The sequence below is a fragment of the Lathamus discolor genome, chromosome W, assembly GCF_037157495.1.
Source record: "Lathamus discolor isolate bLatDis1 chromosome W, bLatDis1.hap1, whole genome shotgun sequence".
Classification (NCBI taxonomy): domain Eukaryota; kingdom Metazoa; phylum Chordata; class Aves; order Psittaciformes; family Psittacidae; genus Lathamus; species Lathamus discolor.
Window position 1 is genome coordinate 35838670 of NC_088908.1, and position 18636 is coordinate 35857305.

Below are 18636 nucleotides of genomic sequence, written 5' to 3' on the forward strand. Positions count from 1 at the left end.
AAATAAGATCTTTGTTTACAAACCAAAGTTATACTTTAAGGTGCCATTCATTTTCAGCAAGGTGCATATTTTAAACAGGTATGACCTATCAAATGTATATTTTATTAAAGCAAATAGTTTACTTTTACAGAAGCCTTCAAATACAAAATGCACGGTCTCAGTTCAGAAGCATTAGCTATTCACAAGAAGTACTGCAATAAGGGTAAGTTAACTGAGCCCCAAACCCTTGCGCTTGGCAGTGTAAATGAAGTTTAATGGCAAAAATAATTTGCCAAGTACAACAATTCTTAAAATTACCAGTGTTCAGAACAATGGAAGCAAAGGACAGAGTAGAACCAACGTGGTCAAACTGCAGACAGACTTACTTTGTTTTCACAATTCACTTCTGTAGATCTGGAAACTTGCCAGCATTTGTCAATATGAACAAACTGCAAAAACTATAGCAATAATTTTGGCACTTATTAGAGAAGTTCAAAATTAAGTGTTTTTATTAATTTCCATTTTGATCTTAGTATGAATAACCAGTAAGTACAACCAAATTTAGGCTTTAATATTAGCTCTAAATGACAAAGTTTAAGAAACTCAAAACCATTCATCAAGTTAAATAACCACTAACATTTTCAACAGAGGGTTTTCAAAATCATAGTAGTACAGACCATAAACAATTTACAGACAGAAGCCACGCTGATTGTGCAAAGCACATTGCTGTGAAAAGTCTATGTACAGCAAATGAATCTTTTTAAACATAGTAAGTATGAAGTTTCAGAAAACATGGTGACAGTATAAATACAGGCAACATTGGCATCCTCAAACAGCACAAAAGGTAACAATCTGTGCCTGCAAATACAGCCTGTCACCAAACAAAAAAGATGGATGAGTTTTAAATACCCATGTTTGTTTACTAGCTTTAGTGTTGTGTACACTTTTTACATATATATATATATAAAATATATTTAGGTTTTTGGTATCTTTAGATATAGATATACTTAGTTTGTAAAACCAAAACCAACAAATGTGCTTTATGTTCACTGAAAAATTATGTTGTTAGAACTAATAACCTATTGTACTAGTAGTTAACATATTAGAATATGACTTAAGAAAAATACAAAAATAAGATTAATACTGTCAAAACTCTTATACCAGAAAATAGTGTGGGTTTTAGACTCTTTCAAAAATGAAATATGAAAATTTAAATAAGCTCTAACTATATAAAGTCTTCTGTAATCTCAATTAATATACAGTGGGATAGCTATGCATACATTTACTATTGCCCTTCAATTTTTAAGTACCACTCTTCCAGATCCACTTTGGTTGGAAGTTTATTCCTAATTCCACAGGTTCACTTAATGACACACATTGACTGCAAATAATTACTTTATTCTTAAAAAAAAATAAAAAAAAATGTTCTTTTAACTAATTGCTACCCCACATTTCAGTACTTAATCTTCTGAGCCAGCTCACAATTTTTAATCAACTGTAGTACCTGAAATAAGACTTTAAGCATATGCAAGTAGTCTTTTTGGCTATACTTTCACACACTTAACAAGCACTGTGTGGATATGCCTTTGGCCAAACAAAGCAGTAAGAAACTCTATTTGTTTGAAAACCAGCGTCTTATTATCCACACAGATGCCATCTACTTTAAGCTCAGGTAACATTTGTGACACAAGCTGAGTGGTTCTGTTGCTGATCTTTGCTTAGAGTAAGGAAACTACCACAAAACTCAATTTTGCAACTCTTTCTGCAACAGGCTCACCATGAACACACTTGTGTGGCACACAAAAAGCTGCTGCTGCACTTTATTTAAAAAGAGCTGCCCACAACCATTTATGGAGAATACAAAGGCTTTACAGCTTGGCCATTATAAATTTAAACACAGTGTCGAGCAAAGTTACCATTATAGATTTGCTTCAACATATTCAATGTGTTTCAGTAAAATGTTTAATAATAAATCTGTATGAAAAATAGTTATAAAATATAGTCTTTCCTGTATGGTAGTCCTTCAGCACTTCTTAAAAACAAACAAACAAACAAAACTAAACTAAACTAAACAAAAAAAACCCACCAACTTTTGAAAGTAAAGGCAAAGGCAATATACGTTTTTAAAAGCATTTCTACATTACAGTTTTGGGCTGCTTCATGTATATCAAACAAACATATTGGTCATATTTGCTCAACACTGTAAATCAGAATTCAAGACTTTGCATATCTCGCCCAAACCCCCTCAGTTCCATATTTAATGAGATAAACAGGATATAACCAATACACAATTGCGAAACAAAGTACAGGTAATTTATGTTTGGCCCTGTGCCAACATGAGAAGTAGTCAGTACTGATGCAGGTAAGATGATGGTCTGCGTTCATGCTTCACTGGGAAAGTTTTAAAGCCCTTATTCATCTGTTTTTGCTGGGAAGCCTGCTGTGATTGCTGCTGCTGCTGCTGCACATAAGCAAAGTTAGAGGAAAGCCCTGCTGCTAGAGCGCAGTCATTGGCTGCTGCCCACATGGGTGACTGCAGGATCTGCATCGTGTCGCTCCACTGGCTGATAGGGCTGCTCATGGGATACAAAGGTGTATTCTGACTGGGTAGGGTGTTCAAGACAGAGGATGGATGTTGCCAGGGTGCCTTGGGAGGCCAGGTCTTGGTCTTCTTATCCTGAGAAAACAACATTAGTTGTGTTTGAAATTTGTGGGGTTTTGGTTTGGGGTTTGTTTGTTTGTTCCAATAATAAAACACTTCTTCTTTGTGACAATACTTAACACATCACCCTATTCCCTCCTTAAGACATTTTCAGAAGATAAATTTATGTTTGAAAGCAGAATTGATAAATAGATATAACACTACAAATTCTTAAAATACCTGCCTATTGAAAAACCTTTTTATTTATTTGACACATAGTAGCCCTGTTTGAAGACGATTTCTAACAAGACAGGTAATAAATCTACTGGTATTTCAGTTTTCTCTGCACAAACAATTAAAACTGACTGTTGCCTCTTAGCTTAACTTGAATTTTAATATTTAAACCTGGTAACTTTGATAAAAGCATCTAGTACTACTTGTCTGCTGATGGTTTAGGTTTTAGCTAAGCTATCTGGAGATACAGCTGCTACTCTAGTTGCCCTGCTGGTGTAAACCACCCCAAAATGGAAATAGGAAAAATGACTAAGCAAACCCATTCTTAGCTTACCTGATTACAGACATCTGCTGCAGAAAGAAGAGTTGGTGATGGTAGTGCACTAGGTACCTGTTCGCCACTACTGTGTTTTCTGTCCAGAAAGACAGTAACATTAATTTTATTATTTATTTTTTAAATGAGTCATCCCCATTAATCTGCCACTGGCACATACCATTCTGCAGCTTCATTCTGTCATACTTCACAGCCTAGTATGTATACTGATATTTAGTCTTATTTCATATCTGCTCAGTACAGGTAGGAGAAGCAAAGCAGAAAAAAATTCATTACTGAATACTGTCAGAGGCTGGACAGTGCAGTAGTTGTTCGAGCTACAGCTTTAGCAACATACACACATATTTAAAGAGATGAAAAGAAGATCAGCTAGGCTTTTGCCCACTCTGAAGAAATTTAACAGAAAGAAATAAATTGCCTTTTTTCTATCTGCTCTCAGTTTTTGTGTGTTTGCGGTGTTTGTTTTGTTGGGGTTTTTTTGTTTGTTTGTGTTGGTTTGGGTTTTTTTAAGTATCTATCTTTTCTGAAATAACTTTACAGACAAAATGTCCTGGTTTAAGCCCAGCCAGTAACTCAGAACCACACAGCTGCTCGCTCACTCCCCCCCCCCACCTTCCTTCCCCCCACTCCCGGAAGGATGGGGAGGAGAATCGAAAAAATGTAACTCCCACAGGTTGAGATAAGAACAGTCCAGTAACTAAGGTATAACACAAAACCACTACTGCCACCACCAATAATAACGATAACGGAAATAACAAGGGAAGAGAATACAACCGCTCACCACTTGCTGACCAACACCCAGCCCAACCAAAGCAGTGATTTAGCCCTTCCGGGTAACTGCCCCCAGTTTATATGCTTGGCATGACATGCTGTGGTATGGAATACCCCTTTGGTTAGTTTGGGTCAGGTGTCCTGTCTCTGCTTCCCTCTGGCTTCCCCTCCTCCCTGGCAGAGCATGAGACTCAGAAAGTCCTTGGTCAGAGTAAACAATTACTGAGCAACAACTAAAACCAGTGTTATCAGCCTTGTTCCCAGGCTGAAAGTCAAAAGCACAGCACTGCACCAGCTACTAAGAAGGAGAAAAATTATTGCTACTGCCGAACCTTTTATATATATATGTGCACACATATACACACATCAACACAGACACAAAGAGAGAGATATAATTCCTTAGTGCATGGACCAATCTATAAAGCTGCTGAGTTCATCTGGTCCATGATGTCGGGCTCCATCACTTCTAACAGTCTTTCAGAGAAGGAGAGATGGTGTGCAGTGTTAGACTGCTGCCTGCTGATGACACGGCGGAACTCGTCTGGTCACTGATGAGATCATCTGGTTTTGTCAAAGTTCATTCTTGTTTGGGATGATGGTCGGAGGGAAGTCAGGACCAGTCGCTGGTGACCTGAAGACATCTAGTTGGTCAGCTATAAAAGTACTACATAGCAGGCAACAGCATACAATTTAGTTCATCGGTTGTTTTCCCCTAAAATCAAATCCCCTTGAGGTACAAACCGGACTTCCCCATCTTCCCGCATTACCCTCCAAGCATATCCAGGTCCCTGAGCAAAATCAATCCCACGAGTGGGTTTGCCTTTACCTGAAGCAGGAATAACCCAGACTCTCTTCCCTAGCAAATTCCTTATGTGCACCACAGGAAATTTATCTCCTTCTACAGCATGTAAAAGTTCTGACTGGGGTGGGCCAGCCCTGTTGGCAGAGTCTCTGCTGTTAACAGATTCTCTGCTGTTGACCAACCAAGTGGCTTTTGGTAAATGTGTATCCCAATGTTTGAAAGTCCCACCACCCACGGCTCTCGGTGTAGTTTTGAACAGCCCATTGTACCAGAGGCTGGTGCATGGCAGGGGATGTGATATACCCACTCGATGCCATGCACCATTAAGTTGCAAATCTAAGTCCATCTGACCCACTTCAATCCTAGCAGCTTTACCCACCTGTTGGTTGTCCTAGTGTTCCTAGGTGGCCCAACTCTTGCGTATATGAGCATCTACATGGCGTACCTTCACCAACAGGTTCTGCACCCAGGCAGCAATATCCTGCCACAGCGCAGCAGCCCAGATGCGTTTCCCTCTGCGTTGCCAGTTGCTTCGCTTCCATTGCTGCAACCACCACCACAGGGCATTTGCTATCATCCATAAGTCAATATAGAGAGAAAGTACTGGCTACTTTTCTAGTTCAGCAATGTCCAAGGCCAGCTCGATGGCTTTCACCTCTGCAAACTGACTCGATTCACCCTCTCCTTCAGCAGTTTCTGCAACTCGTCATTGGGGACTCCATACAGCTGCCTTCCATCTCCAATGCTTTCCCAAAATACAGCAGAACACATCAGTAAACAAGGCATATTGCTTTTCACTTTCTGACAGTTTATTATATGGTGGGGCCTCTTCAGCATGCATCACCTCCTCCTCTGGTGACATTCCAAAGACTCTGGCCAGTCCATGATGACTTCCAGAATTCCTGGATGACTGGAATTTCCTATTCAAGCTCATTTTGTAATTAGTGCAGCCCACTTACTCCATGTAGCATCAGTTGCATGATGTGTATAAGAAACCCTGCCTTTGAACATCCAGCCCAGCACAGGCATCCGGGCTGCCAGGAGGAGCTGTGCTTCAGTGCCAATCACTTCCGAAGCAGCTCGAACCCCTTCATAGGCTGCCAGGATCTCTTTTTCTGTTGGGGTATAGCTGGCCTCAGATGCTCTGTATCCCTGCCTCCAAAAGCAGAGGGGTCGACCTGGAGCCTCCTCTGGAGCTTTCTACCAGAGGCTGCGGTATAGAGTAAATTTTTACATCTGGCCCGGTCCAGACTGGTCCAAGGGCTACTGCATGAACTATCTCTCGTTGAATTTGTTTAAAGGCTTGTTGTTGCTCAGGGCCCCATTTGAAATCCTTTTTCTTCCAGCTCACAAGATAGAGAGGGCTTACAATCAAACTAATTTGGGATGTGCCTTCTCCAGAACCCCACAGCACCCAAGAAAGCTTGTATTTCTTTCTTAGTAGTTGGTGGAAACATTGCTGTTATCTTGTCGATCACATCTGTGGGGATCTGGCAACATCCACCTTGTCATTTTATTCCCAAAAATTGAATCTCCTGTGCAGTACCCTTGACCTTACTCTGTTTTATGGCAAAACCGGCTTTCAGCAGGATTTGGATTATTTTCCTCCCATTCTCAAAAACTTCTTCTTCTGTACCATCCCACATGATAATGTCAACAGTATATTGCAGGTGTTCTGGAGCTTGCCCCTGTTCCAGTGCAGTCTGGATCAGTCCATGGCAGGTGGTAGGGCTGTGTTTCCACCCTTGGGGCAGTCGGTTCCAACTGTACTGAAAGACCCTCCAAGTAAAAGCGAACTGTGGCCTGCACTCTGCTGCCAAAGGAATTGAGAAAAATGCATTGGGAATATCAATTGTGCATACCACTTGGCTGCCTTTGACTCCAGTTCATATTTAAGTTCTAGCATGTCTGGTATGGCAGCACAAAATGGTGGTGTGACTTCATTAAGGCCACGAGAGTCTACTGTTAGTCTCCACTCTGTTAGACTTTCACACTGGCCATATTGGGCTATTAGAGTGTGAGCGGGTCCTCCTGATCATTCCTTTGCTCTACAGTCTACGGATCAGCCTATGGATGGGGATCAGGGATTCTCTGTTCGTGTGATATTGCCGCCGGTGCACTGGTGTGGTCGCGATTGGCACTTGTTCTTCGACCTTCAGCAACCCCACAAGAGAAGGATCCTCTGAGAGACCAGGCAAGGTGGACAGCTGATCAATTTCCTCTGTCTCTAGGGCAGCAATACCAAATGCCCATCGGTACTCTTTTGGGTCTTTGAAGTAACCTCTCCTGAGGTAGTCAATGCCAAGGATGCATGGAGCCTCTGGACCAGCCACAATGGGGTGCTTTTGCCACTCCTTCCCATTTAGGCTGATTTCAGCCTCCAGTACAGTCAACTCTTGGGATCCTCCTGCCACTCCAGAAATATAAATGGGTTCCACCCCTTGATAGGTTGATGGCATTAAGGTACACTGTGTACTGGTATCTTCTAGAGCCTTATACTTCTGTGGGACTGATATGCCAGGCCATCTGATCCACACAGTCCAGTAAATCTGACTGTCCCCTACCTCCACCTGGCTGGAGGCAGGACCCCTCTAATAGTGATGACAACATCGGTCACTTACATCTTGTAGACAGTTATTAGTCTTCTTTATCACAGGACCTGGAGCAAAATCAGCTCTTCCACTCCATCTGGGAACCTGCTCACTAGAGACTGAAGCAGCAGCTTTCATTGGATGGTCTTCCTTGACCTTTTCTTCTCCTCTTCAATTCATGCACCCGTTACCCCAGAGCTGAGGTAGGTTTTCCATCCCACTTCCTCATGCCTTCTCCGTGACCCCACAGGTAAAACCATATGGTGGCCCACGGTGTATACCTCCTATATCTTCTCTCTCGAGCAGCAGAACACCTTTTGTTAATAGCTGAGACGTGGGTTGGTACACATGGGGAGCTGGATAGATCAGATAGATCATCTCTCAATTGTTTGAACTCCTGGGAAAGTTTTTTTTCGCAGCTGAAATGATGGAAGGGGTGAGATTGTCTTCAAACTCTTGGAGTTGATGAGTCACTTCATCCACTGTTGGTGGTACTATGTCACTCCAGGTTATTCCTGTCGGTGAGTGAGGATATGATAACATTGCATTCCGTGTAATTTTCCACCACATGGGTAGTGTACATTCGACTTCATCTCAATCTACCGGTGCATTCCCAGCATCCAGCCTACAACAGATGATCTCAACAATGACTGATTCCCTCAGAGACTGGATGGTTTTCTCTAGTGTAGTCCAGTTGGCCGAATGACTCATAACACTGTCCTTGTATGGAGACCTTTCACACAGAATCACAGAATCCCAAGGGCTGGAAGGGACCTAAAAAGATCATCTAGTCCAACCCCCCTGCAAGAGCAGGGTAACCTACAGTACATCACACAGGAACTTGTCCAGGCGGGCCTTGAATATCTCCAGTATAGGAGACTCCACAACCCCCCTGGGCAACCTGTTCCAGTGCTCTGTCACTCTTACAGTAAAGAAGTTCTTCCTGATGTTAACGTGGAACTTCCTATGTTCCAGTTTACACCCATTGCCCCTTGTCCTATCACTGGATATCACTGAAAAAAGCCTAGCTCCATCATCCTGACACCTACCCTTTACATATTTGTAAACATTGATGAGGTCACCCCTCAGTCTCCTCTTCTCCAAGCTAAAGAGACCCAGCTCCCTCAGCCTCTCCTCATAAGGGAGATGTTCCACTCCCTTAATCATCTTTGTGGCTCTGCGCTGGACTCCTTCAAGCAATTCCCTGTCCTTCTTGAACAGAGGGGCCCAGAACTGGACGCAATATTCCAGGTGCGGCCTCACCAAGGCTGAGTAGAGGGGGAGGAGAACCTCTCTTGACCTACTAACCACTCCCTTTCTAATGCACCCTAAGATGCCATTTGCCTTCTTGGCCGCAAGAGCACATTGCTGGCTCATGGTCATCCTCCTATCCACCAGGACCCCCAGGTCCCTTTCCCCTTCACTACTTTCCAGCAGGTCAACCCCCAACCTGTACTGGTACATGGGGTTGTTCTTCCCCAGATGCAAGACTCTACACTTGCCCTTGTTAAATTTCATCAAGTTTCTCCCCGCCCAACTCTCCAGCCTGTCCAGGTCTCGCTGAATGGCAGCACAGTCCTCTGGTGTGTCAGCCACTCCTCCCAGTTTTGTGTCATCAGCAAACTTGCTGAGGGTGCACTCAGTTCCCTCATCCAGGTCATTGATGAAAATATTAAACAGCACCGGTCCCAGCACCGACCCCTGAGGAACTCCACTAGTCACAGACCTCCAGCTAGATTCTGCGCCATTGACCACAACTCTCTGCCTTCTTCCTTTCAACCAGTTCTCGATCCACCTCACTACTTGATCATCAAGCCCACACTTCCTTAGCTTATCTATGAGGATGCTGTGGGAGACAGTATCAAATGCCTTACTGAAATCAAGAAAAACTACATCTACCGCTCTACCATCATCCCTCCACCTAGTCACTTCCTCATAGAAGGCTATAAGGTTGGTCATACATGACTTCCCCCTCATAAAACCATGTTGGCTGTTCTTAATGACGCCCTCATCCTTGATATGCCTAGTGATGGAGTCAAGAATAAGTTGTTCCATCATCTTTCCAGGGATGGAGGTAAGGCTGACCGGTCTATAATTACCTTTCTTTAACAGCTGCCAAAAGCCGCCTCCCAAAGGCTGAGGGACTGTTTCTCTTTTGCAATTGCTTTGTCAATTCCCCCTTCCCTCGCAAGTGATCCCAGCTGCTTGGCTTCCCTACCTTCTAGTTCATGACCATCGGCCCCATTGTCCCAGCATTGGAGCAACCAAGTAATGATGTGCTCCCCTGGTTGATGGGTAAAATCTTTTCACATATTCTGTAGCTCGGTTGAGGTCCAGGGTCAAGAAGTCACCTCTTCTTCCTCTTCCTCTGATTCACGTAATAATAACTCCTGATCAGATGCTGTCCCATGTAGTAAGTGCACTGGCTCTTCATGTTTCTCTACTGTATGGGTTGCTTTTTGTGCCTCTTGTTTGCTTTTCCCCTTGTGTACAGGGGCAACTAATATTGGCACAAATTGGTCCTCTGGTTTACCTGAAGTGATTATCACTGGTTGGAGTGGCTGCAGTACCTGTTGTCAGGGTTGGTGCAGCCAGTGTGCTTGGGGTTTGAGTAGGACCAGCAGCTGTGTTGTCTTTTGCTGTCGGGGCTTGGGCAGCTGCTGTACTTGTCACTGGGGTTGGTGTAGTTGCTGTTCTTGGAGTTGGAGTAGCTTTTGTATTCAGAGTTTGAGTTGGAGTAGCTATTGTATTCAGAGTTTGAGTAGCAGCTGTACTTGTCACTTGGGGTTGGTGTAGTTGCTGTATTTGGAGTAGCTTCATTGTCTGTTCCTTTGACATAAGATCCAGAGACCTTTTTTTCCCTTTGAAGGTGCTGGATAGTGTTGAACAGTGCTCTGTAAGCATAGGCCAAGCCCCAGCATGTTGCCATGATTTGTCCCTCTCTGGTATAACCAGAATGCCAACAGACCTCATTTAAGTGTTTTACTAATTTTTCCAGATTTTGCACTTGTTCAGTGGTGAAGTTTCAAAGCACTGGAGGGGCCCACTGGCCTAGATATTTGCCCGTACTATCCCACACACCCTGCCACTCATGACTGTCCAGCCTCGGGGAAAATCTCCTGGTCCTCCTATATCATCGTCTAACCCTAGACAAGACCCAAACCTGCCTCCACTTAGGTTTCGAGATCAGACGAAATGGGCGTGGACAAAACACACTCTATATGTGTGCCAACATGGTGATTTCCATCACAAGCAGCAGGCAGGTCTCAAGGGTACCCAAAGGCCATCCAAAACCTTCAGAGCTCTCAAATGATGCTGTAAACAGTCTGGTGGGGGAGCTGGGAAGGTAAGGGAATGTCTCTTTCATAGGTTGACCACCCAAGGAGGAAACAAAAGATGTGTAATTGCTAAACACTTCCATTATATACCTCCCAAAGTATAGAGGTGATGACCACACTGGGAACACAAGCCAGATCAGTTCCATGATCAATGAGTCTATTGTATTACAAGTCATTACCATAAAATACAGCAAAATAAGAACCTTACCCAAGCACCCTAGCCGATAAACACTAAAAGAGCAAATACCGGCTGTAAGTAAGGTACAACATGCTGACACTCAGAGATCAAGAGCAACTTTGAGAGCCAATAAATCAGCATTGTGATAAGTGACTATTAATCCAAAACAATGAACGCTTATCACAAATACAGTCAGACACACTCTGGTTAGATCTGTCATTATCTCAACCTTTCCTGCCCCATGTTGGGTGCCACAAAGAACTGTCATGGTTTAAGCCCAGCCGGTAACTCAGAACCATGCAGCTGCTTGCTCACTCCCCTCCTTCCTCCCCCCAGTCCCGGAGGGATGGGGAGGAGAATTGAAAGAATGTAACTCCCACGGGTTGAGATAAGTACATTCCAGTATAATGCATAACCACTACTGCTACCACCAATAATAATAATGATAAGTGAAATAACAAGGGAAGAGAATACAATCCCTTACCACCTGCCAACCGATACCCAGCCCAACCCAAGCAACGATTTAGCCTTTCCGTGTAACTGCTCCCAGTTTATATACTGGGCATGATGTGCTGTGGAATGGAATACCCCTTTGGTTAGTTTGGGTCAGGTGTCCTGTCTCTGCTTCCTCCCGGCTTCCCCTCCTCCCGGGCAGAGCATGAGACTCAGAAAGTCCTTGGTCAGAGTAAACATTACTTAGCAACAACTAAAAACATCTGTGTTATCAGCCTTGTTCCCAGGCTGAAAGTCAGAAACACAGCACTGCAACAGCTACTAAGGAGAAAAGTGACTGCTACTGTTGAACTCAGGACACAAGACAATAGAAACAATTGAGCAAGTGAAACATCTGCTGAAGCACAGTGAATTTACTGAGGAAAAAATGTTCTACTTCTGGTTTAAATTTGTGACCTAATATCAAACAGAAGTCCTTGACATGTGCATTCTGGAAGGGTTTTTTTTCTCTGTTTTGGCTTTGGTTGTTTTGGGTTGGTGTGTGTTTGTGTGGTTTTTGCTATAAACTGTACTCAGTTTAGATAGCCAATTCAAAGATGATCTCTAACACCTCAGTAGTTTAGAAAGAAGTGGCATCCATCCGAAGTAGATTCTCTTGGAAAAGGGAAAGCGTCACATCTTTTCTAAACATGCTGAATTTCAGCTAACAACTGGTTACTTGCACAAGTGTTAGTTTGTATAAGGAGAGCACTAATATAATGCAATTTGGGAGCATTAAAGTCAGATACACTGTACAGTGACCCATATCATCAGTGTAGTATGCACACAGACGTTTTTATAACTTCATCTAATTAGCAGGGATTCCCTTTGTGTGGCTACTGAAATGTAATTATCAAAAAAAGAACTCTTATGGAGCAATACATTTTGCTTACCTTCTCTGCTTCACAGCAGCAACAAGGTCTGGCCCTGAGAACATGGAGAATAAACTGTCTCCATTAGATGAGGAGGTCTCATCGCTTGAGCTGGCAGAGTCTCCTTGAGTACCAGACCACCTATTTGTCACATCACTGTAAGACAAAGAATTGTATTAGCTGTTATATTTTTAGTGCCTGGTCTATACTGTATGCCCTAGGAAGTTCTGCTGAATCTTAGTCACTGGTGATACCTCACAGCACAAAGACATTTCGATACTTTGTAAAATGTAAAATTTGTAAAATTACATTTGTAATACAAATAGTGATCACTTAGAAATGAGAGCATCAACTGCTTTGTGTGTTACAGTCACTTTATGTATATTTTACTAAAATAATTATAAAAATTTAAAGTGCCTCTCTTGGTCAGGAAGGAGAAACAAGTGATGTTTGGTTTCGGAATCACTAAGCGCTTGACTTTTTCATTGCAGAACTGAGCTGGAACACATACTTGGTCCTACTGATTTTAATCTAGCTCAAGAGTCACAGCTTTACGTCACGGACAGACTGACAGAGGATCTTGAAACACTTCTTTTGTGATAAATAGTTATGATTTGGAAGAGATTAAGAATTACCAATGTACTTGTTGTAAGGTACCTGCCTTATAGTATAGCAAGACTGAGTAGCTAAAATCTGGACAGCTGAATTCAGTCAGGTACTGCAACTTCAGTAGCATCACTTTTCATCAAAACTAGGTCTTAAAGGTTTTCAAATTGCTGAAAAAAAACCCAATTCTGAATAAATCTGTGCTATAAATTCCTTATTTCCTCTGTTCGAGTCAAAGTCAATATACATTCCATTGTAAAGGAGACATCAAACAAATGTCAGTACCTCAGTATCAGCAAAGCAGGAAGGGCTCAGATTTCTCACTCAACATAATGAAGTACAGCTTCCACAGATGCAGCAACAATTGGAAAAAACACTCAATATTCCCACATTCTGTCAAGTTTGTGAGTAAAGCAGGCTCACATACAATAAAAATGTGTAGTCTTACAAATCTTACCCTTCTGTGAAATACTCCGGAAAGGGCCAGGTTTTATGAGGATCATCAGGGAGAGGCCAGTTGTTACGTGTGTTGCTTGGGCGATGGACATGCTGTGCTTGCCTTTTCTGTTGCATAGCCTGGTTGACCCCAGCAACATAGCAGGCAAATTCTGGGTCAGAGCCAACTGAACAAAAGAAACCAAAAAGTCAGTTGCTGACATTAAGCTATTTCTACTGCAGTTATCTCCCTCTTTTAATCCTTTAGGCTTCACCATACCCCACCAACAGAAAGTAATTCCCTCACAGATAATAAATGCCATACAACCGTTGATAACTCTTTATGAAACACTGAAGAGCACATCCATACATAGTGAATAATCTTACATGGAAGTATATCTGCCCCTTGCCTTCCATCCGGGAAATAGTATTTGTCACTATGATCATGTCCATACACTGAAAGGTCCAACATCCCATCAGCAGATGCTGATGTAATTAAAGCCTGTACATTTATTTAAGTTCAGAGAGAAGGAACATACCAATTATTGTAGTTGATTCCAGACTGCAACACGATTTCCAGCTATGCTGTGATCCTGCTTACTCTGAGAAATCAGAATCTCGGATTGAACATATTAGAACATACAGCCCAGAAACTGCCTTACTTCCTACAAAGACTAGACAGCAATTTGAAAACCATTATGATCCTGAACTGCAAAATATTTCAGAGTAAGATTGATATATACAGGAAAAAAAAAACCCAAACCAGCAATTCTTAAAAATCTTTCCATACTTAAAGGGCTTGATGTGTCCCAAGCATCTGATAAGTGATAAGAATGATCTTGAACAGACAGCAAAAGCCTTAATAATCCCAAAGTGGTTTGTATGCTCAACTGATCAGAGACAGTAATTCCTGTATTAAAAAGAATGCTGCTGTGAGTCAGTGTAATTGAGTTCCCACAGCTTCTTTTTCTTTTTGCCTTTCCCTCTGCTCCTCCCCCGAGGGAAAACTTTGCAATCTGACTGGATTTAAGGAAAATGTCTAGACTACATGCATAGAATCATAGAATAGTTAGGGTTGGAAAGGACCTTAAGATCATCTAGTTCCAACCCCCTTGTCATGGGCAGGGACACTCCACACTAAACCATGCCACCCAAGGCTTTGTCCAACCAGGCCTTGAACACCGCCAGGGATGGAGCATTCACAACCTCCCTGGGCAACCCATTCCAGTGCCTCACCACCCTAGTAATTGCAGCAGGAAGTACAGAGCTGTTGGCTTGCTGGTCTCAGTTTTAAATTAAGAGTGGAGACTGAAGAACATGCAACAAGCATGCACAGCTCAAAGCAGAAACCAGTTTTTCATGTGATGGCTTCCCTACACTCAATTCAGCATTCAGAAGAAAAGTTTCCTCGTTTCATTTGGCACATTCAGAAAACAGCACCACAGTGTTTTGTTGGATGCAAGTTCAAATGACAATAAAGAAAATAACTTGTACCCAAGGCCATTCAAAACCTTCAGAACTCTCAAATGATGCTGCTGTACTTGTCACTGGGGCTGGTGTAGCTGCTGTGCTTGCCGGCTCTCCCACCACCAGCTTCTCTTTTCCTGAGTGCATATCTTCCTCCTCTGCCTTGCTGGGAAATGCTGCGTGGACTCCTGCATACTCCTGGGGCTCGGCGGGCAGCTTCCGGGGGATGTTCTCGGCCGCCGCGAGGCTGGGCTCCTCCGCGGGGCTGGGCTGCTCCGCCGCCTCTTCCCGCTGCTCGGCAGCCGCCTCCTTCCCGGCCTCCGGCTCTGCTCCCGCCGCTGCCGCCTGGTCCCCGGGGCCGCTCTCCCGGGCCGCTTTGGCCGTCGCATGGTCCCGGGGCCGCTCCCCCTCGGCTCCCCGCAGCCTCACGAAGACGGAGGCGAGGACGAGGGCCAGGACGGTGAAGAGCAGCGGGACGTCCAGGTACAAGTCCACGGCCACGTCTATCCCTCACTGCTGCCGGAGCCCGCCCGTATTACAAGTCATTGCCATAAAGTACAGTGAAACAAGAACCTTAGCCCAAGCCCCACACTTGATAAACACTATCACAGCAAATACCGGCTCTAAGTAATGTACAGCATTCTGAAACTGTGAAATCAAGAGAAACAACTTTGAGAGCCAGTAAATCAGCATTGTGACAACTATTAATCCGATCATCTCTGTCGTTATCTTCATTACCTTCTATCGTTACCTTCAGGCCCCATGTTGGGCGCCAAAAAGAACTGTCGTGGTTTTAACCCAACCACAAACTCGCTCACTCACTCACTCCCCCCCTTCTTTCCCTCCCTCTACTCCTGGAGGGACGGAGAGGAGAATCGAAAAGAATGCAACTCCCACGGGTTGAGATAAGAACAGTTTAGTAACTAAGGTATAACACAAATCACTACTGCTACCACCAATAATAATAATGATAAAAGAAATAAGAGGAAAGAATACAACACCTCAGCACCAGCCAACAGATAACTCGCCCCACTCCCCCCAGCCAAGCACCAACCGATACCTCGTCCAACCCTGCAGTGCCTAGCCCTTCCAGGTAACTCCCAGTTACATCCTGGGCATGACATGCTGTGGTATGGAATACCTCTTTGGTCAGTTTGGGTCAGGTGTCCTGTCTCTGCTTCCTCCCGGCATTCCCTCCTCCCTGGCAGAGCATGAGGCTCAAAAAGTCCTTGGCCAGACCAAACATTTGAGCAGCAACTAAAAACATTGTCGTTATCAACACTGTTCCCAGGCCAAAAAAATCAAAAACACAGTGTTGCACCAGCCACTAAGGAGAAGAATTACTGCTACTGCTAAATCCGACAGGCACAGCTCCACAGTGTTTTGTTGGATGCAAATTCAAATGACAGTAAAGAAAATAACTTGTTTCTATACATTCTTTATTATGTAAGCAAGGGACAGAGCTATCTGACAGCTGTCAGAAACAAAATATTCCCACTAATATTTGTTCTCTTTGAAAAATATCTTTATGTCAATTTAAAATGAGACTGCAAAATAGACAGATCCTCAGATCTGAGGATAGATTCTAGACAGATTCTGAAGGGTGTCCACATTTTTTTCCTCTGGATAGCATTAAGTCTTAAATTACTTTTATATTCACAATAGTAACTTGTGTTAATTTTTACCCTGATAAAAACATATCAGGTAAACAGCTTTTTATCAGAGGCTTTTGCCTTCATTCTTTCAAATCTGTGAAAGTGATTCAACATTCCTTTTACTAGTTCTCACTGTAACATTCCTTCCTCAAGTTCTTACAGATGATAAAAGTACTGCAAAACACATTTTTGGTCATTAGTTAATCCTTCAAAATGAAAAGCCATCAATTTTTTAAATTCTTAATTAGCAGATTTGCATCTGAAAAGAGACATCATTTTCAGGCTCTAAAATATTTATCAATAAGGTATTGTCATTTATTTCAAATGACAAATGTATAAAGTCCCAAGAAAGTCTGGAAATGAACAAGTGCTTCGTGCTTTAAAGTTTTCTGTGCTACACTAACTAGAGCTTAAATTGAAAACTCCTACATCACAGCTCAACCTGGCAGGTTACATGAAGAAAAGTTATCTTTCCAATGGAAGAATCTACTTGATTGGAAGTCAGGTTTTGTTGTGGTTTTTTTAAACCCTGTGGAAAATACTGTCTACTTATCACTTGTACCATAGAAACGTATGTCTTAATCGACAGCACTATTTATCAACTTGAGTAAGTCACCTCTTCAAATTATCACTTTCAAAGTCCTTGGTATTCATCATACATATCCAATGGAACAAGTAGCTTTATGAAGATCAAAAGGAAAATCCTACAGAAATTCAAAATGCTAAAAATGCCAGTCCTCTCTATACATGATTTTTTTCCCTTACACATACATGTATTTGGCGTTCAGTGAAAATAATTTTACCCTTAAAGGTTGTGATCCTCCTTAAGTATATAGCATAAGTACATTTAAATAAGATGACACTAATTCAGACTCAAAATTGTTAAGAAGCTTTTGATAACATAACTACACTGCCTATTTTTGCTTTATAAACTCCACTAAGTTGACTAAATAATTATCAAAATTGAGTCTAATGAGCTGGTTTCCAAGATGCCTCCACAGTCCTCACACACATGCACATACAAAAGAGCGTGGGAAGCCGATTCTGTGGCTTGATAACAGGTTTTCCTGTTGGTGTGAGCACTGACTTCCTCCAGGCAATTTTCCTACATGCATACTACAAAGTTTCTGTAGCAATGTTCCTGGCCAACAGAAATTATATTTACGAGATAGTGGATTTGTAAGTTGTTCTTAGTAGTACTATCAGCCTCTTAGGCTCTACAGTCAATTTAGTTATTTCCTTATGGCTATAAAATTTTATCTCACTTCATCTTTTGACAGCAATCCCTCTACATTTACAATTTATTAGTGGTTCAAACACATCTGACAAACCACATGGCACTTGTTCTTTTAAAGTCTCTAACCCTTCGGCATCCAAGCTTCTCACTGCAGTCACAGCTGTGGAACAGGAATCAGTATGACTCCCATGGAACTGCAAAGTAATGAAGGGGAAATGTGGGGACATGGGAAAGATGCAATCCGGCTGTATCTCCAGACTGCAGGACTGGTAAAGAGCACTAAGGATCATTCTGGGGAGAGGTAAAATATGCAAGTTCAAGAGTTGAGTTTTAAGCAATTTCACAAATTATCAATAGGAAAAACATCATCTGTAAGTATCCGTTTCAGTACTTTGATATGGTCCATGTAGGAAAGGTCAGAACCACTACTGCTGGGACAAGAAAAAAAAGGAACTTGTTCCCATTCTTAATGAAAGTTTCTTGTACTTTAGTTCATCTAGGAATGCATACATATAAATACCCGCTGGCCTTTGTGAGCACCTTAGGATTTGGTGAATAGCACTAGGAAATGACAGTTATTGCTAGCAATGTTTAACAGTATTGTTTGAGAAAGGATCCTGTCCTGGGTTCAGCTGTAACAGTTATTTTTCTTTTTCCTAGTAGCTGGTGCAGTGCTGTGTTTCGGCTTTAGTCTGAGAACAATGCTGATAACGCATCAATGGTTTAGTTGTTGCTAAGTGATGCTTACTCCAATCAAGGGCTTTTAAGTCTCTCACACTCTGCCAGTGAGGAAGGGCACAAGAAGACAGGAGGAAGGAGAGACAGGACACCTGACCCAAACTAGCCAAAGGGGTATTCCATACCACAGTACATCATGCCCAGTATATCAACTGGGGGAGTCACCCGGAAGGCCCAGATTACTGCTCGGGTCAGGCTGGCTATCAGTTGGTGGGTGGTGAGCAACTGCATTGTGCATCACTTGGGTTTACTGGTTTCTTTTCTTT

The 18636-nt window shown here is 42.7% G+C and overlaps 1 protein-coding gene across 7 annotated transcripts in view; it reads right to left on the minus strand.

Moving 5' to 3' along the window:
* LOC136004230 (granule associated Rac and RHOG effector protein 1-like) overlaps positions 1-18636 on the minus strand; it is a 100915-nt gene continuing 82279 nt past the window's right edge. For 4 of the 7 annotated variants that reach the window (XM_065660535.1, XM_065660532.1, XM_065660534.1 and 1 more), the window contains 4 exons: positions 13296-13461; positions 12254-12388; positions 3189-3267; positions 1-2656 (listed from right to left, as the gene is read on the minus strand). In XM_065660535.1, the coding sequence (XP_065516607.1) occupies positions 2327-2656; positions 3189-3267; positions 12254-12388; positions 13296-13461 (710 nt within the window). In that variant the 3' untranslated portion in view covers positions 1-2326. The remainder of the gene's footprint in view (positions 2657-3188; positions 3268-12253; positions 12389-13295; positions 13462-18636) is intronic. The other 3 variants (XM_065660536.1, XM_065660537.1, XM_065660538.1) reach the window with 1 other exon arrangement.